Source organism: Mytilus edulis, chromosome 5 (genome assembly GCF_963676685.1).
Source record: "Mytilus edulis chromosome 5, xbMytEdul2.2, whole genome shotgun sequence".
Classification (NCBI taxonomy): domain Eukaryota; kingdom Metazoa; phylum Mollusca; class Bivalvia; order Mytilida; family Mytilidae; genus Mytilus; species Mytilus edulis.
The window spans coordinates 1,638,906-1,660,456 of NC_092348.1; the positions used below are offsets into that span (position 1 = coordinate 1,638,906).

The 21,551-nt window shown below is 31.5% G+C and overlaps 1 protein-coding gene across 1 annotated transcript in view; it reads left to right on the top strand.

Annotated features, from left to right (window-relative positions):
- The window catches only part of LOC139522644 (uncharacterized), a 234,360-nt gene that overhangs the window by 20,141 nt on the left and 192,668 nt on the right, over positions 1–21,551 (top strand). The window contains exons 2-3 of the mRNA XM_071316111.1: positions 11,788–11,814; positions 13,982–14,169. Coding sequence (XP_071172212.1) covers positions 11,788–11,814; positions 13,982–14,169 — 215 coding nt within the window. The remainder of the gene's footprint in view (positions 1–11,787; positions 11,815–13,981; positions 14,170–21,551) is intronic.

Consider the following 21,551-nt stretch of genomic DNA (forward strand, 5'->3'; position numbering starts at 1 on the left):
GATCTGGTATGGCTTTTTTAAGTTTTGAAAATTCAGCAATCCAATTACTTTTGTTTTTTAGTTTTAAATTGAAAATATACCGCGGTATTCGACAACAGTAATAACAAACAGTAAAGCAGAAATCGGACACCCTCGTCGAATACCGCGGTATATTTTAAATGGACCTGAGACCCACGCATTATTCAAAATACACCCTTTCTCTGAATAATCAATTATGTCTTGAATTTGCCTTATATTAAAACCAATATATCTATTCTTTACATATCCAGTTTGGTCTAGACTTATAATAGATGGTAAAACTTTTTTTAGTCTTTGTGCTAACACATAAGCCAGTAGTTTTGTATCTATGTTAAATAATGTAATTGGACGGTAATTATTTAATGAAAGCGGGTCATCTTTTTTATATATTAAGGAAATCGCACCTTTTTTTGTGAATTGGTAGGTTCTTTTTTCTCATAATTATTATTGGATACTTTAACCATAATATTTTTTAAATTATTCCAAAATTGCCTATAAAATTCTACCGTCAGACCATCCAGGCCAGGGGATTTATTCAACTTCATTTTAAAGATTGCTTCTGTACATTCTTTCTCAGTTACTTCCCCTTTATATTGATTGCTTTCTGATTCATCTAGCTGTTTTGATATTTCTGTATCTGTTATATACTTCTTAACCTCATTATCACAGTGATTAGTTGATTCATAAAGTTTTTTATAGTATTTTACTTCTAACTCTAAAATTTTATTTTGATTTTTAGTAGCCACACCATTTTCATCATATAATTCAGTAACAACTTTTTTGTTTGACGACTCTTTTCTAGCCCCAAGAAATATGCACTATTTTTTTCACCTTCTTCAAACCATTTTACCCTTGACCTTATTTTTTGCCCTTTAATCTTATCTTTATACAGAGTGTCTTATTTTCAACATTCTCTATTTCTTTTTGTAATGTTTTATTTATATCAGTACTATCATTTATTTTATTATTAAGGTTATTCAACTTTGTTTCTAGAACATTTATCTCATCTTTTCTTACTTTAGCTTTTCTTTTACAATAGTCTAAACTTGCATCCCTTACTTCTATTTTTAAATTATCCCAAAGAATCCCCAAATCATCACAGTTGGTTAATTCTTTTTCATATTTAGATATTAGCTTTTTAATAACATAAACATATTCTTCATTGTTCATTATACTATCATTTAACTTCCAATACCACCGTCCATTATTTCCTCTTTCAGTATTTATTTTGAGTGACACTGCATTATGGTCAGTTATTTTTTGGACAATAGGTCTAATATCACAACTTTTGCAGTTTTTTTGTACTTCTTTAGAAACAAAAAAATAATCAATTCTGGTAGCTTCTGTTCTATCTTTCCTACACCAAGTAAATTGTCTAGTATTTTTATTTTTATTTCTCCAAATATCAATTAGTTTACATGATTTTATAAGCCCTTTTAAACTTGTTACAGGTTTATCAAATTTTTTGGAAGATTTAGTTTTATATTTTGTATCTAGCAGTGATAAAATGTCATTTAAATCACCTCCTAGAATGACTTGCCCGAGTCCGTATTTATTAATAAACACTTTTATTGTTTTAAAGAAACTATTTCTTTCTCTCAATCTGTTCGGAGCATAGATATTAACTAATGTGTAAATATTTTCATCAATTTCAATATTAACCATAATGACTCTCCCTTCTGATTCTTTATGTTCATCCACGTATTTGAATTTGGTTTTATCTTTTATCCATATCGCTACCCCACGTGAATTGCTTGTCCCGTCGCTTCTAAAAAGATTTTCCCCAAATTCTTTTTCTAATGTGAACTTCATTTTATTTGTAAAATAGGTTTCCTGTATGAATAGAATATCATTTTTTTGTTGATTTGACCAGCTTACAATTTTACTTATTTTTTCAGGTTGTTGCAGGCCATTGGCATTGACCGTGCTTATATGTATTCATTTTGGATTAAAAAAAAATTGATTGAGCATTTTATCTGGTAAGTACCATTTTATTATCATAGTTTTCAAAATATTTTCCATATATAATATACAGCTGTTGCAATACATTTGTATATCATTTTTATACTTTGCTTTTTCGTTGGGCTTTTTATTCATTTTTTGGCAGAAACCTTTTACCATATATGTAGCATTTTTATTACTTTTAAATGTATGTTTACAGAAAGGTTTTAAATGGCCTTTTCTTTTCATATACAGGTATATTTCCTGAGTATTTACAAAATACGCTTCACTGATTCTTACGGATTGAAATTTTAACGATGTACCTCTAAACAATTGTCTAGCTTTTATTACCGGCGATTTTTTGAACCGGTTTATCCTACATTTATTTAAATTTGCTTGCCTCTTTACGTATGTTCTAGATTTTAACCTGCTGTTATCAATAACTCTTCTATTGAGTCTAATGTTTAAGGCTGAATCGAATTTTGATGATTGTTTCCATTGTTTTAATGATTTACACTCATTATAAACTATGTTATAAAATTTAATAGACAACCATTTAAGACATTCGTCAGTAGATCTTGTTGCAAGATACAAGAATTTTGAAATTGATTTAAAAGTCCGTTCAAGATCGAATGACCTATATTTACTTGCCCACGTGACACTGTATGTAAACACAAGCACGTGTTGACACACCTTTTTTTAACCACAAAATAATGCATGTAAACTTAGGCGCTTTTTGGCACCATATGCAGTTATCAGAACTCTTCATAAATATGATAAGATAATTTTATCACAATACATATCTCTAGAAAGTATATCATTAGTATTAATAGATATACAAATGTCCATACATAATAGCATACATATACATATAAAATTCTTATAACAAAATCATGTGATATATAGTATACTGTTTTTCTCAAGTACACAGTTTAAAAAATTGAAGGGCATTGAAGACCAAAATTCCTAAAAGTTTTGCCAAATACAGCTCAGGTACTCTTTTCCTGAGGTAAAAAAAAAGCCGTAGAACTTACTATTGAAATGTCAATACTCAATTTATAAGAAAATGTTTGAAAATATCAAACTATTCACAAGACATGTAAGATGATGTCAATAGTACCAACCTCTCAAATGTATTTTGTTCAAATTACACTGTAAATTTGATTAGAAACCAAAATAAAATTGAATACGACTGATTTGTAAGTATTCGTTCCCGCATTTGTGTTATGATTTATGTTCCTTAAAATGTCCTGTAACAAGTCTATACTATTGCAGTTCTTGAAAAGTACGTTGATTTGTATATTTGCGCTTGTTTTGTTGCACTTCAACTTTCCTGTTGTTCCTATGTTTTCTTCTTAGGGTTGATGTGTTTCCCTCGGTTTTAACCCAGATTTGTTTTGTTTTTTCTAAGGCGATGTATGACTTTTTAACACCGGTATACTACTGTTGCCTTTATTTATGTTTTTATGATTCCCAAATTATTGTTTAAACAGTTACTGGAGCATACAGTTGCAGTCATTGTAGTGTTTAATAGTTGTTTAAATAGCGCGTGCTACTGATCTTAATACACAGTGACAACATATATCGTAATGTATTTAAAATTCGGGAAAACATAAATATCGCAAGTTTGCAATTATAGTCATCAAGAACATAAACAAAAACATACAATTCCCACTGAGTTTTGCACTTAACATTACCAATTTGACAATTTTGGATGCCTCTGTATATCACATATTTTGTTGTTAAAAAATTGCAAATCAATTAGACACAAGTTTTTTAACTTAGAAATTAGCAATATGTCAAAGAGACAACAACCCGACCAAAGGGCAATCAACAGCCGAAGACCACCAATGGGTCTTTAACGCAATGAGAAAATCATGCACTCCTAAATATAATTGTGTACTAGTGTAGTGAAAATGGACGTCACACTAAACTAGAAAACATATATTGAACTAAAATTAAAAAAACATACAAGACTAACAGAATAGGAAATATGCTTTCATTTTAATATTTGTTAATAAAGAGCCATTGTAAATTTTGAAATTTTCATTTCTGACAGCAAGTAACATTCTGTTGCTAATGATAACTGCTCCAAAACCTGTATTCACATCGATCATTGAAAGAATATCAAGTACATCTTGTTCGCTTACTACAATTTGTGAAAGAAACTCAAGACATCGATCTTTAAATTCCGGCAAATATTTATTAGTGCCCTAAATTAGAAATTGAACAGAACTTGAAATATTTATTTAAAATGTCGGACTGCTCGGTTCCCTCATACACAAGTTTAAAATTATGATTAAGATCCGTCACGGAGGTCAGTCAAGAGACGGTGTATCGATTTTAATTAGCATGTTAACAGTTTTCCAGCACTGTTTACAATTTGTCACTTTCATAGATATAGGAAGATGTGGTTTAAGTGCCAATGAAACAACTCTCCATCCAAATAACAATTTATAAAGGTAGACAATTATACGTCACACCGCACAATAAGCTATAAAGGGCCCCAACATTACTAGTGTAAAACCATTCAAACGGAAAAACCAAAGGTCTAATCTATATAAAAAGTTTATCTACGTTTTCATTAATACTGGTGAAAAAAAGATTGTAGCTTGCTATTTCTATTTTCTAATTTAACAGAAGCTTTATTATAACTAGCTTGCTATTTCAAGTTGTATATTATTTTTTGTTGTTGTATGTATTTTTTTCCTGCGGATGTACTATTTGGGCGAGGAAAACATTTACAAAGCCTATCGCATTTTCATGTTTCACGCCGCAAATTTGAATCATACCAAACTTTGTCGTCACATCTTATAGTTACATTGTTTTTGTAGGTATAAACTCGGATGCTATATAAAGACATGAATTAGCGAAATTAGCATCAGCAACATGAGCGCCACTTGCATCAGAAATTAAACATTCAAAATTTGTTTCAACTACATTTTGTTTCATTAGGTCATGATCACTTTTTTATTATCCCCTATCAATTTATTCTTCGTCTTTTACTAATACCACAATCAATTGTGACTTAAGCCCAATTTTGATCACGTATACCTATATCAAAAGGTATTGTCTTTATTTAAAACCAGTATATAATCAGAGACTAAAATACGATGTAGTAAAGACGAAAGATCTGACAAAAAGTTTTTGTTCAGATCACCTAATATCAATAAAAAAAGAAGATGTGGTATGTTTGTCAATGGAACAATTCTCCACAAGAGACCAATGACCAAGAAATTAACAACTTTTGGTCACCGTACGACAATGAGCAAAGATCTGTACCTCATAGCCAACTATAAAAAGCATTTTTCAACATTTGATAAAAGCACTTACAAAAATAAACTGAAAATTGCCGCTCCGAACTATAATTGAATGTTTGTCAATATCGATCGCAATTCAAACCAGATATTCTCAAGCTGGCAATTTATTAAATCATGTTTACGAATAATGCGAACATATCTCTTTTAATACATGATAATGCCATCCCCATGAGAATTTGTATTTTTTTGAACTGACAGCATCTGTAATATTAGAGTCTAAGTGTGTTTCTGTCAAGAAAACGACATCGTAATCTTCAATAATATCGACAACATAATATTTGTTTATCTCTTCTTTTTGGAAACGAAGAAGACTTGTTTTGCGATGAAACTGTCATATAGTCATTCTTTTTGCTACAGAATTTGATGCAACTTTTCATCCAAGTGAATATCTAGATATCGACTATTAATGAGGGTCGGTTGAAAACTAAATATTACGACAGAATATATTTGACTTAACCAATTATTATTTTAGCATTACAAAAAAAAAGATATGTTGATACAATCATAATACAATTCATCCCTTCGAATAATGTTCGGACGCAATCACGAGCTGGTTGACCGTTATGGCGTTTTACAGATGATATCGGATAGGTTCAACTTAATTCTTTGTCAATTGTGTTCTCCAATTTATTTATATTGTAGTCCTGTGTTGTCATTTTGATGTTATATTTCACATGGCCATAAAAGTGCGAGGTTTGGCATGCCACAAAACCAGGTTCAACCCACCATTTGTTCCTTTAAAAATGCCCTGTACCAAGTCTGGAATATGGTCATTGTTATATTATAGTTCGTTTCTGTGTGTATTACATTATAACGTTGTGTCGTTTGTTTTCTCTTATTTTTGAGTGTAAATTCACATTGCGATAAGACGTGTCACGGTACTTGTCTATCCCAAATTCATGTATTTGGTTTTGATGTTATATATATATATGTTATATTTGTTATTCTCGTGGGATTTTGTCTATATGTGTTACATTTTAGTGTTATGTCGTTGTTCTCCTCTTATATTTAATGCGTTTCCCTCGGTTTTAGTTTGTTATCCCGATTTTGTTTTTTGTCCATGGATTTATGAGTTTTGAACAGCGGTATACTACTGTTGCCTTTATTTACCCTTCCGGAGCACCTGAAACCACCCCTAGTTTTTGGTGGGGTTCGTGTTGTTTATTCTTTAGTTGTCTATGTTGTGTCATGTGTACTATTGTTTGTCTGTTTGTCTTTTTCATTTTTAGCCATTGCGATGTCAGTTTGTTTTAGATTTATGAGTTTGACTGTCCCTTTGGTATCTTTCATCCCTGTTTTGTCCCTACGTCGCACTTACACATGTTACAACCCTCTACCCATTTCATGAATGTGACTCACCAAATTAGATTTTTTACCGTGTTTTTAATAGCTTCCACTTGTGGAGCAAGATTTTTTTACCCTTCCGGAGCACATGAGATAATCCCCATTTTTTAGTGGGATTCGTGTTACTCAGTCTACGTTTAATTTAGGGTTATATCTTGACTCTTTGTTTGGTATATACCAGGTTTGATAAGTGTATAATCGTACTATAAATTTTCACTTCTGTATCTCGTAAATTATTTATTTTATGAAAATATTTTCATTTATATACTGTATACCTTTCAGCAAAATTATTTTTTCCCCTGCTTTAATCTTTCTATTTGCCGGCAAGGTTATTTGTGAAATGTTATCATTGACTTTTTTAAACATCTTTCATCGGTAAGCTACTGTTGTCTTTTTTTTTATTAACCTTCATTGTTATGATTTTGTAGTTATGTTGTATCATATATAAAAAAAATTCGTTCAGTGTATGATTAATTCACTTGTGTTAATATGTCTTGATTCAGTTAAGTAATTTTAAAATATATTTAATATTGTATCTTTCTTTGTTGTGTTGTAGCACTATTGTTTTGGGTAGTAATAAAGGTTGGTACCTATTTTAATGTTTAATCCTGCTGCATTTGTTTGCACCTGTCCTTACCGTACTTTGACCTATAATGTTGCAAATTGTAACTTTGATTGAGATTTGTCGCATTGACATTCATACCACTTCTTCTTATATCTTTATAAACACATCATGAAAAACTAATGTCTTGGTAACAAGAACCCCGTCAAAACGTGTGATGATTCCAGGGAAACCAGTTCCTCCCCCCACATGTTTCGCGTTGAATTATGGTAGTACAGAAAGTGGACCAGTTCATGCTGATCATATTCCGCGGCGAACTCGTGTTCATATGCAAATGTTGATGCTATATACGTCTGTTACGCAGTAAACCCAAGCGCTTTAGAAAAGGAAACAATTGGTTTTTTATACATGTGAAACTATGTTTTTGTTCATAGGTTAGGTTGAGGACTTGCGAAGCTACATATAATGTATACCTCTATAATATATATACTTAGTTTTATATATAAGTTATGAAATGATATATTTATGATAAATGCACCTAGCCTATCGCATTTTCATGTTTCACGCCGCAAATTTGAATCATACCAAACTTTGTCGTCACATCTTATAGTTACATTGTTTTTGTAGGTATAAACTCGGATGCTATATAAAGACATGAATTAGCGAAATTAGCATCAGCAACATGAGCGCCACTTGCATCAGAAATTAAACATTCAAAATTTGTTTCAACTACATTTTGTTTCATTAGGTCATGATCACTTTTTTATTATCCCCTATCAATTTATTCTTCGTCTTTTACTAATACCACAATCAATTGTGACTTAAGCCCAATTTTGATCACGTATACCTATATCAAAAGGTATTGTCTTTATTTAAAACCAGTATATAATCAGAGACTAAAATACGATGTAGTAAAGACGAAAGATCTGACAAAAAGTTTTTGTTCAGATCACCTAATATCAATAAAAAAAGAAGATGTGGTATGTTTGTCAATGGAACAATTCTCCACAAGAGACCAATGACCAAGAAATTAACAACTTTTGGTCACCGTACGACAATGAGCAAAGATCCGTACCTCATAGCCAACTATAAAAAGCATTTTTCAACATTTGATAAAAGCACTTACAAAAATAAACTGAAAATTGCCGCTCCGAACTATAATTGAATGTTTGTCAATATCGATCGCAATTCAAACCAGATATTCTCAAGCTGGCAATTTATTAAATCATGTTTACGAATAATGCGAACATATCTCTTTTAATACATGATAATGCCATCCCCATGAGAATTTGTATTTTTTTGAACTGACAGAATCTGTAATATTAGAGTCTAAGTGTGTTTCTGTCAAGAAAACGACATCGTAATCTTCAATAATATCGACAACATAATATTTGTTTATCTCTTCTTTTTGGAAACGAAGAAGACTTGTTTTGCGATGAAACTGTCATATAGTCATTCTTTTTGCTACAGAATTTGATGCAACTTTTCATCCAAGTGAATATCTAGATATCGACTATTAATGAGGGTCGGTTGAAAACTAAATATTACGACAGAATATATTTGACTTAACCAATTATTATTTTAGCATTACAAAAAAAAAGATATGTTGATACAATCATAATACAATTCATCCCTTCGAATAATGTTCGGACGCAATCACGAGCTGGTTGACCGTTATGGCGTTTTACAGATGATATCGGATAGGTTCAACTTAATTCTTTGTCAATTTATTTATATTGTAGTCCTGTGTTGTCATTTTGATGTTATATTTCACATGGCCATAAAAGTGCGAGGTTTGGCATGCCACAAAACCAGGTTCAACCCACCATTTGTTCCTTTAAAAATGCCCTGTACCAAGTCTGGAATATGGTCATTGTTATATTATAGTTCGTTTCTGTGTGTATTACATTATAACGTTGTGTCGTTTGTTTTCTCTTATTTTTGAGTGTAAATTCACATTGCGATAAGACGTGTCACGGTACTTGTCTATCCCAAATTCATGTATTTGGTTTTGATGTTATATATATATATGTTATATTTGTTATTCTCGTGGGATTTTGTCTATATGTGTTACATTTTAGTGTTATGTCGTTGTTCTCCTCTTATATTTAATGCGTTTCCCTCGGTTTTAGTTTGTTATCCCGATTTTGTTTTTTGTCCATGGATTTATGAGTTTTGAACAGCGGTATACTACTGTTGCCTTTATTTACCCTTCCGGAGCACCTGAAACCACCCCTAGTTTTTGGTGGGGTTCGTGTTGTTTATTCTTTAGTTGTCTATGTTGTGTCATGTGTACTATTGTTTGTCTGTTTGTCTTTTTCATTTTTAGCCATTGCGATGTCAGTTTGTTTTAGATTTATGAGTTTGACTGTCCCTTTGGTATCTTTCATCCCTGTTTTGTCCCTACGTCGCACTTACACATGTTACAACCCTCTACCCATTTCATGAATGTGACTCACCAAATTAGATTTTTTACCGTGTTTTTAATAGCTTCCACTTGTGGAGCAAGATTTTTTTACCCTTCCGGAGCACATGAGATAATCCCCATTTTTTAGTGGGATTCGTGTTACTCAGTCTACGTTTAATTTAGGGTTATATCTTGACTCTTTGTTTGGTATATACCAGGTTTGATAAGTGTATAATCGTACTATAAATTTTCACTTCTGTATCTCGTAAATTATTTATTTTATGAAAATATTTTCATTTATATACTGTATACCTTTCAGCAAAATTATTTTTTCCCCTGCTTTAATCATTCTATTTGCCGGCAAGGTTATTTGTGAAATGTTATCATTGACTTTTTTAAACATCTTTCATCGGTAAGCTACTGTTGTCTTTTTTTTTTATTAACCTTCATTGTTATGATTTTGTAGTTATGTTGTATCATATATAAAAAAAATTCGTTCAGTGTATGATTAATTCACTTGTGTTAATATGTCTTTTGATTCAGTTAAGTAATTTTAAAATATATTTAATATTGTATCTTTCTTTGTTGTGTTGTAGCACTATTGTTTTGGGTAGTAATAAAGGTTGGTACCTATTTTAATGTTTAATCCTGCTGCATTTGTTTGCACCTGTCCTTACCGTACTTTGACCTATAATGTTGCAAATTGTAACTTTGATTGAGATTTGTCGCATTGACATTCATACCACTTCTTCTTATATCTTTATAAACACATCATGAAAAACTAATGTCTTGGTAACAAGAACCCCGTCAAAACGTGTGATGATTCCAGGGAAACCAGTTCCTCCCCCCACATGTTTCGCGTTGAATTATGGTAGTACAGAAAGTGGACCAGTTCATGCTGATCATATTCCGCGGCGAACTCGTGTTCATATGCAAATGTTGATGCTATATACGTCTGTTACGCAGTAAACCCAAGCGCTTTAGAAAAGGAAACAATTGGTTTTTTATACATGTGAAACTATGTTTTTGTTCATAGGTTAGGTTGAGGACTTGCGAAGCTACATATAATGTATACCTCTATAATATATATACTTAGTTTTATATATAAGTTATGAAATGATATATTTATGATAAATGCACCCTAACTATTTTGACAATTTTCTATCAACTAACACAAGGGTATTTGATGTACGTAATTATCACACAACACAACAGTAAAAACGAGTAAAATAAAAAGCAAATGAGAAAATATTGATTTTAATCGACCAACTACTTGAATGTGACATACACAAATATGACTTATATCACTTTCTCAGGGTGAAAGTGGAAATAGGTAATGTTGACTCATCTAAAGTACATGTATTTTTACTAGTTGTTAGGAAAATGATGATCGTATTGATTTAGTGCAGTACAGTGGTTCGTTCAATTTTATTTTTTATTTTTACATCATCTCTTCCTGTAAAGGTCAAATATTTGTTCTTGAAAGCACTGTTTTTATTTTAGAATTTCAAAATCATTATGATAAGGAACCGTTCAATGTATCGCAAAGTGTTTTTATTGAAGCTCTACTTGTATGGGTTATACATTGGACATGATCAATCCACTTATGTAACAATATTAATCCTTTAAACAACTAAAAACCGGCGTGTTTAGGAGGGAGGTATTTTTTTTATCAATAAATAAAAAGAAACTTTACGCTGATTAATATGCAATTATTAGACCTTACCCTGAATAAGAGTCAATACATGTATTTAAGTTCATGCTTTTGGGAAGATCTTTTATGTTAACCGCTGAATATGACTGAACATATATCGCATTTTCAAGTTCCCTTTGTATGACCTTTCACTGTCCAGTTTCTTATCTGACTAAATGAACTGTTGAACTTGTGTAGGTGGACACTATAATTATTTCAGGCCAGGATTAGGGAAATATAAACAACGGACTGAAAAGTTCAAATGCTTTGTGAAAGTAATTTACAGTACGTTGGTAGTAGATTTAACATTGTTCCAATCTTCGAAAATCTTATCTCGGTGACATCATTTATATGGTTCTCTTTCTGAATAATAAGCAAGTATAACAGGAAGTATACTTCACGAACTCTTTATATACTTCTACTATTGAATAACTAGTTTCATTATTGGCTTAATCTTTGGAAGGATTCTTTTTATTACTTATTATATTATTCGTAACTACAGGAAACAGTCTGTCGTCTAAAACAGAAGGTAAGTTGTGTATCATTCTTAAATCTAACATGTTTAAAAATGATTGTACGCTAACCTAAGATTTGCTTTCAAATAATTATGCACAACTCAAATAAAAGTTTTTTTTTAAATAGAAACATGCACGAATAACATATGTTACTCTGTAATATCCGACTGTTAAGGGCTTGTCATTGGCGTTTGAATTCCTATTAATCATCAAGTTCTAGATTACACCGAACTTATAGAAGAAGTGATAACATTCAATTAATTCAATTGTCGTTACCATGATCCCGTAATCACTAAGTTGATTCTGCCAACACCGAATTAAACTTATCACCTAATCGCTCGTTCATGTTCACACTATACAGAAACTGTATAGTCTTAGATGCATGCTTGTTTTATTAGATGTAAGTGGCTTTGAACTAGCTGTCAGTTAACTGCGAGTACTCTCAGATCTGTACCTAGTGGTTTTTTGTTGTTAGGATGTACAAGTACCCGGCTACCTCCACTTGTTTTGTTTTGTCCATCTGATGAGTTAAGCTTTTTTCAACTGATTTGTAAAGGTCTTTCTTATGTTGCACTGTTATACTACTGTCCAAAGTTAGGGGAAGGGTTGGGATCCCGCTAACATGTTTAACCCCGCCACATCAAGGCAGGAGTTTGTAATTCAGTGGTTTTTGTTAGTTTTCTCGTTTGAATTGTTTTACATTGTCATTTCGGGGCCTTTTATAACTGACTATGCGGTATAGGCTTTGCTGTTGTTGAAGGTCGTACGGTGAGCTATAGTTGTTAATTTCTGTGTCATATTGGTCTCCTGTGGAGAGTTGTTTCATTGGCAATCATACCACATTTTCTTTTTTTCATATTCATATACAGGAGTTTGCTCCTTACGTAGAAACTGCTCCGAATAATTATGAGGAGGAACAATTAGAAATAACACTCCGTAAATTCTTTGCACACCATAACGAATTGGTTGATCCATACAATATGTGTCTGTCTAAACTAACTAAGCACATTTTTACCAAGTCTTTAATTGTTGTTTGCCATTTACGTCGTCTTTTCTTTAATTACCAAACGTGAGTTGTTCCAAAATGTGACTGTTTTGATGAGTATAATTTCGCATTACATATGACGTGTCAGGGGTATTTGTTATCCAACAATAATGTATTTAGTTATGATGTTGTATTTGTAATTCTTATCGAATATTGTTAAATGAACATCAATTATATAGTTATTTTTTATAGATTTACTGTTTGCAAAAGTACATTTTTTTCTAAGTAATATGGATTTTCTTATCCAAGCCATAAATAACTGTAGCCGTATTTTGGCACATTTTTTTGACATTTGTGTCATCAGTGCTCTTCAACATTGTACTTGTTTGGCTTTATTTACTAATTAAATCTAAGTGTCACTAGTGGGTCGTATGTAGACGAAACGCACGTATTGTGTAATAAGTTATAAGCCTCGTACCTTTGATAACTTTAAGCATGTTGAAATGTCCTATTATAATGTTAATTTGTGTAAGTCTCTGTCTGTCATTTTTATTGCATTTATTTGTACTGCCATGTGTTGTTATCGTTGAGTGTTATATTTAACATTGCCATACAAGCGAGAGGTTTGGCTAGCAGCTTAACCAGGTTCAACCAAACATTTTTGTTCTTTGATTGTCCTGTACCAAGTCAGGAAAATGACAGTTGTTATTTTATAGTTCGTGTCTGTGTGTTTTGCATTGTCGGTTTTGTTATTTTTACTGCACTTTAGTGTTTCTGTTGCTTCGTTGTTTTCCCCTGATAGTTGATGTGTTAACCTCACTTTAAATTTGTAACATGGATTTGTTTTCTCTCAATCGATTTGTGAGTTTCGAACAGCTGCATACTACTGTTGTTTTTATTTAACGACTCATAAGCAATACAGAGCAGGTGACCGATGTTTATCCAGATCAGCATCTGATATCACAAACATTTTTTTTGTGAATTGTTTTATAGACTGTGTTGTTTGTTTTTGTTTTCGATTGTTTTTTTGTCAGCCTTTCTTTGACTGAAAGTGTATGATTACCTATAAAATAAAGAACTGAAAAATTCAAAATGCCTTCTTCATTTTATACCTCCACAGAAATACTATAGTTTTTGTATGTCTATTACTTACTGAAGAGACATAAGTTATGTGCCTTATTATATAACTATTACAGATGTATGTGTCTACATTGATGGTTAACAGCACTCTAATTGTTCTCACTGTTACGATGCTTGTGATTATACATGTGAATGTGAAGATACCTATACCAACTTCTATAAGAAAAAATGAAAACAACACGTTTAATACTTTCAATGCGTCCGCCACACTTTTTTGGAATTACCTGTATAACTGTTCAGCAAGGTAAAGTATAATGTGATTATACATGTGAATGTAAAGATTATATTACCAACTTCTATAACTGTACAACAAAGTAAATTACCATTTGGTTATACATGTGAATGTAAAGATTATATTACCAACTTCTATAACTGTACAGCAAGAAAAAAGGCAAAATGTATAATATACGATGAAACGTGTGAATCTTAAAGTCATCAAACCTATCTCCATAACTGTACAGCTGAATCAATCATGAGAATAACTGTGCAACAATTTAAATTTAAAGTTCTTCATGTCAACTGCTATCTTTAATTGTATTAAAAGGTAAACTTTCATTTGATTTTACCTGTGACTTTAAAAATCCTCACATTAATTTTCACAACGGTACCAGAAGGAAAATCAAATGTGCTGATACCTGTTAATGCAAAGATATTTACAGTATTTGTTCAACTATAAAGCATGTAAACTGTCATGCTATTTTACCTGTGACTTTAACGATCCACCCACCAACTTTATAACTGTAACAAGGTAAATTCGTAAGCAGCAATTATTCATATATATGCTGTTCAAGCTAAAATCACATATAATCCAATTACTGAATTTTTGCGTTTTGTCAGACTGTTGTATTGAATGCGTCTTTCATTCCTTTTAAAACTTGTTCTTTTATAATTACATTAGATGTATGTTTCATTATAATACGTTATTCTGATTGGCTAACTGCCACTAGTAACCCGAATTTAACTTGAACGGACAAAAACGTGTTAACGCTATTTAAATGAGATTGATCGTTTATTGATAAAGATTGACAAAAATTAAAAATTATATTTAATTCATATCAATTCATATCAATTCATTTTAACGCCAGTCAAATAGATTTCTCTGCGGTGAATCAATTGAAATCAAGTTGCTGGTTAGTTGCGTTAAACTTATAGGCCACGCCCCCGTTAAACTATTTCAAACATCCATTAATTCGTTTTAAACATGGATGAGACCCGAGCTTTTTACAGGTAAATCACCCAAGCAAAACGACCTCGATGTATCTATCGTTTTTTGTTTCAAACTTTAAATGCGTAGTCTTATTAATTCACATGCTCCACAATTTAATTAAACGAACGTATAATACACGTGACATTTTCATATATAAGGCATTTAAATAAAAACATTAAAATATATATGCACGCGTGGTTTAAAAATGTCAAACTAGGGAATCTGTTGAAAATAAAATAGTTAGATGGATAACATAAATTTAATTTGCTCAAATGCACTAGATCTTTATCGCACATATATATGTGCGTTTCAAAAATTACTGAATGCTATGAAACCTCATGGCATGTAAGTAACAAGTGGTCCTTTGCAACTATTTACGAAACTTTATGTATTCCTGTATATTTACCGTTTCTCTTTTCTCTTTTTATGTTTACTATATTGTACTCGTAAATCAAATTTAGACATGGAAACTACACTGCAATTATTTATTGTGTACATAATTTAAATCGATGTATCTTATATTTTCGGTAAGCAACAAATATTCATTCTCTTGCCGTATATTGATATCCGGAAAAGCTTGTAATGAAAAACAAGGTTTTGATGAATTGAATAATAAAATTGATGAAGACAATGTTGACGTATGTTGAATATGATAAACAGAAAGTCATACCCAAAATTATAAATGAAGTAGCATCCCACTGAACTTTTAAAACTGTGTTAAATTGTAATACCGGTCACTGGCCAAATCGGGCGTTAATTGTGGAAGAGAAGCAAATATCAAACAAAAATATTGTTCTTACGATTCTGTAAAAAGATTATTGTGCTGTCATGCACCCTGACGTACTTGTAATAAATGAAAATATATATATGAGATAAATTTTAGTCTGCGATAACGATGGGTAAGTTGATTTAAGTTTAACGACCTAGACTGGCTATTTATCGGCATACTCTCACGTTTTTTAATGTTTTAAAAGAAAACATATATTTACGTTTTGGCCATTAAATATAAGTCTACTTACCAAATTGAAATGAACATAAACATTGTTAAAAAAAAATGGAAAAGAAACATTCTGCATTGTTGTTTTCATATAATTTTATTTCCTATATATTTGAGCGGAAATTTCTAAGTTAAAACTGATTGTAGTATAGATAAAATATTTCATCTAGCTGCTCTCGTTGAAGTTCGCGTTACATATTAAAATGAATTTCATTGGTCGGAACGTTTGCAAACTTTCAATTCAATACACAATATAGAGTCCTGTTCGGCAAAAAAAAATCAAATTAAGACTCTACTTTGTCCGATTAAACAAACAGAATTTAGAAAAATAACACTTTTACGATTCTTTCAACCACGACTAAAATATCTATCTTTTTCTCCGCTGAAAATCATTACTATTGATATTAGAACAAGTCAAAAGTTGCCGGAGCCGGTTGATTTATGATGCATACGAAACTTTAATAATTAATTATACGGTTTGTATTTTTCCAAATAACTACTATATCCGATAAAAATCGAAAAATAAATTATCGGTTAAAACTACCGATTTTTCTATGAGACAAACATTATCCTTATATGAGTCAAATTTGCAATATAGATTCATAAAGGACAAACCATATCCTCATGTTTTTTTATGAAACACTAGTAAGCATAGTTCGTCTGTTCTCGCTTCAAACCAAGCCATCATAAATACACCAGAGATGACTAAAATGAAAGTCTTTTCGCTCATTGAGATTTTTTGGTAGGTATTAAGCTTCAATTCGACCATTAATTACCGTAAATTTTCGATTTTTGCAAAATTACGAAAAATATGTTATAATCCTTGACCTTCCCGAAGCTTATACTTCGTTTAGTCGATTGTATGAAAGTTTTTTTTAAGAAACCGGTCTTTTACTGCAAAATAAAAAAAAAAAGATAAAAGCGATTTTTGTTTGAAGTAACGAATCTCATTCTTACAAGAAAATGAAAGTTTTCGTGTTTTAGGTTGTGCTGAAGCAAACGTAAAAGTTGAAATAAAAATTACACTCCGAGATTACACTAAAGACATTTCGCTAGCACACATGGGACTAGATTTATTAATTGTTCATTTGCAAGTCAAAATTAATAATCATGCAAAACAAATGATAAAACTTCCCAATTTAAAATTGAGAAAAAACCGACAGGAAACCAAAGTACAAAGGTACGGCATTTATTTAAAAACAATCTCCATCCAACTTCAAAATGTGAGGTAAATCGATTAGCTTACGCTAGCCAAGCAACCAACAGACAAAATAAATCTTGACTCTCCGATCAAGACTATCTATAGACGCGGAATAAAAAATAACGGAAAATAATAGCATGTTAGAAAGGTTACAAACACATTTATACAAACATGAAGCAGCTGTTTTTTTTACTGAACTGGTCAGTGGTAATACAAAACTAGGGTTTCAAAAAGATGAAGAAAAAGAAAAAGACATTTAAACATGCTAAAGTTTCTGAAAAAGCAAATCAGACATAGTGTTTAACTGAAATTGAAAAAAAAAGGATCATGATAGTCTATAATATGTTAACATTTATTTCAGAAAGCCAACAACAAAATGAAAGGAAACTATGTATTGCTTAAAATCATTGACCAGGGCCGTAACAGCCTCATGTTTGAAATTTTAAAACAAAGTCACAGTACAAAGGCTTGTCTTCATATCAAATTGTTTTCACGGCGAATGTCTTGCAAGAAGCAAACTCCCATTACTCCGATGTTGCCCATGCTTAATTTTGCGTGATCCATGCATTCCCTATTTCCATTCTCAATTTTATGTTTCTGAATTACTTGTCTTTTGTTCATTTACTTCCCTACTAAATGTCTATAGTCTAAGTGTTAATTTTCATTTGTAAATGTCTGGTTTCGCAATAATGCATGTCCACCAATATCCAGACATTGTGCGAAAAAATATAGTTTAGAAGATATTATTCTATGCTGAATACAGAAAACATATAGTCGTTTCTTCATGAAGATTTGAACTCTAACATTAAAGAGAACCAAACTGGCTGTCCTTTTTGAGTATTTCCATCTGGTGTCTTACATTTAGGGGTTTAACTAGTATTAACATGATTAAGTGGTGTCAACTTACTGTCAAGACAGACGCCTTTATAGAAAATAAAGGAATATGGGGTAAACATACACGGGACCTAATCGAACACAAAGTCAGAGCTTAACAAAAATACAAATTATCAATGGTCAGCGTTTGTATTCCTGTTCATCTTTATAGTCGCTAGAGGGTCTTCAACGATGAAAGAATCTGAGAGTACTTAAGTTTCTGACAGCTAGTTCACACTGTTACGTTTGGAGTCTTCCTGTCCGTCATCCCGCAATCTGATAATTTGATTATCTGTCTCAGGACCTGCGCATATATAAAATACTTGCCACTGAACATTGAACCAAGTAAAATCAATACACATCGTTTCATATATAAAAATCAATCTACAGATGATTATGCATTTCTTAGTTGGTTAGATTCCCTTTTGTGGGAGTTGAACACTTTGCGGGACAATTTTCTTCTCATGGGAAGATATATTTTTCCCATGGGAATATTAGTTTTTTTTTTTTTTTTTTTTTTCAGAATTTGTAAAAGTGCTATGAAATATCGAAATGGACTGACAATCATGCACTAGTAACCAATGACTGGAACAATATAACAGGCATTTCAATAGATTAAAAGTATTTCTATCATACTTTTACACTCAAAAGTCTTTTTATATCGTTGAATGATTGATAGAAATTCTACCGTTCAGCGAATGATTTTACAATTTGAATCTTTCACCTTTGTTTTCGGTCAATATCATCGTGCATTTCATGTAATAGTGTTCGCTGAACTGTCACGTATCAGAAACATGCCTTTTGAATTTCAGAATTAAAATTATAATTTTGTTTTAATTTATAATTATACATGGGGAATGACGAATCGTGTTTTTGATTGTTTTCTAATTATAACCTTTTAATTTCGTGAATTTACATCATAATTATTATGAATGTAATTATTCTTTTTCGTCTACGTAACTCGATATGCGTGTTTTTCGCCACTACAAAGATGAGCACGAACTTTTTTTGTTTAAATTTCCTAATCATGCTTATGCAATGTTGTAACTCGTCTACACAAAAATCTTTTATTTCAATTCATTTTTGGTCTTTTCTAGATCTTTTATAACCTCTCAGGTAATTTTCAAAGAAAATCCAGAGTTTTCGGCATTTACACGGACGCGTACGGATGAGGATTAAATATAATCTTTTTGTGATATATTCACTTGTACTTTACCCGTAGGCTGTCTTCGTATACTGCAATTTATGGTTTACATGTTTAAAGGAATACGAATACTTTATTTCTCATAAAACTTCAATTATTAGTTGTCAAGAACATACATACACATAACTATAAGGTAAAATTAGTACATGCATGTGTAAACGATACAATTAAATTAGCTTGGAGGACTGACTTTCACATTTATAACTTTTACATAGTTTTTCTAATATTACAATATTTGATAAGTTTAACTGTTGATCAGCTTTAAAGATATAAGGGTTTGACTAACAGTAGTTCCTTAAACATTTCCTTCTTTTTCTATAGTTTATATGTTCTACAATTCATAATGTAATGGTACTCATCATCAATGTTGTTTGTGTCACAGAGACGACATATTCTGTCTTCTCTGTGTAAATCCTGAAACCTTCTGGACTCAATCGGCAACTACCACATCTATATCTGCGTAATATATGAATTTAGAAATGTAAAAAGGAGTTTTCTAATTGATAATTCTTTTTGAAAATATGACAGCATTATGTTTTATGCGATTCTGCATAAAAGCAAAGAATTCTTCTTGAAACTGGTCTTTGGGTTTCTGTTTAATACATTTTGACACCCATTTATCACAAACTGTGCACAAGGACGGAAAACAAATATACGTCCTTGCTGTGCACTATAATTCGAAATAGTTGTAAATTGCAATTTTTTTTTAATTTCTATTTTTTCCTCACTAGATAGGTGAAAGTATGTATAACATTTATTGTAAATTGCGAAAATGCATTACGAGCATAAATTTATAATTTCAAGTTAGAATTTAGAGTCTCAACTTTTTTCAAAATCTCTGTAATATAACTCATCTATTATTTATTTTTATGTCAAAGGCGTTTGATTGGATAATAGGTAAAGGTAGGCGTGGTTTTTGGTAACTTTCCTCCAATCAACTGCCCCATTCGAGAAACCTGTGTGCGCTGATGCGTGTAAACTGGGTATTGTAACGGTACGTGTCTTACATCAGAACCTATCGTGCGTGACCAATGTTTATTGTATAATTTCTTGTCACGTGGTCAAATTATCTGAAATACAAGTTCTAAAGGTGCACTACAGCAGAATTACAGTTTCAGTTGTTATAATTCAGACACAAATTAATATGGTTATTTTGAAATCTGCTGCATGGTTTATTCCATTGGCAATCATATTCACGAAAAGTTGTAAATCTTGAATATTCTGTAATATCTTTATGAAGCCTGACTGAGAAGTAGATTCACACAGATACTGCAATCATTGTCATCTTTAAAATTTACTTTGCATGCACTAAATTTCTAATCCATTTGTTTAGAACAATAAAATATGTTTAAACTACTATATATCTAAATGAGATTACATAGGAATAACTTGTGGTGTATTCATGTATGACTAGTATGTAATAATAATAAAAAGAAACCAACAGCACTATTTGACGAAGACGAAGACGAAATAAAGGATTGAATTTAACGTTCAGTGACATATATTACAATGATGTCGAAACAGAACTTGAACTTGACAATAGGTTTTCATAGAACCGTCGCTTTTCCAAAGTACGCTTAGTTGCGATTTCACAACTTCGGGTTCGCATTATAGTTATACATGTACAAAATAACTTACAATAAACAAATTCTGATGATTTCTGCAACTGTTTGAGGACTTTCTAGTTGTAATATAAATCTGTGATTTTTCTATATTCGTACTTTCGAAGAAGCAAAGCAGTTCGATCTAGATCTGGACATGTATCATCATTAAACATTTACAATATTCAATAGTTGTACATTTTTTTGGTACATGTAGAACATGTAAAAAATCCGTCTTTTCGAATAAAATCTTAATTTACGTACCATTGTAAAATTGAGAATGGAAAATGAGGAATGTGTCAAAGAGACAACAACCCGACCAAAGAAAAAAACCAACACTGAGCAGAAGGTCACCAACAGGTCTTCAATGTAGCGAGAAATTCCCGCACCCGGAGGCGTCCTTCAGTTGGCCCCTTAACAAATATATACTATATATATATAGTCCAGTGATAATGAACGCCATACTAATTTCCAAATTGTACACAAGAAACCAAAATTAAAATAATACAAGACTAACAAAGGCCAGAGACTCCTGACTTGGAA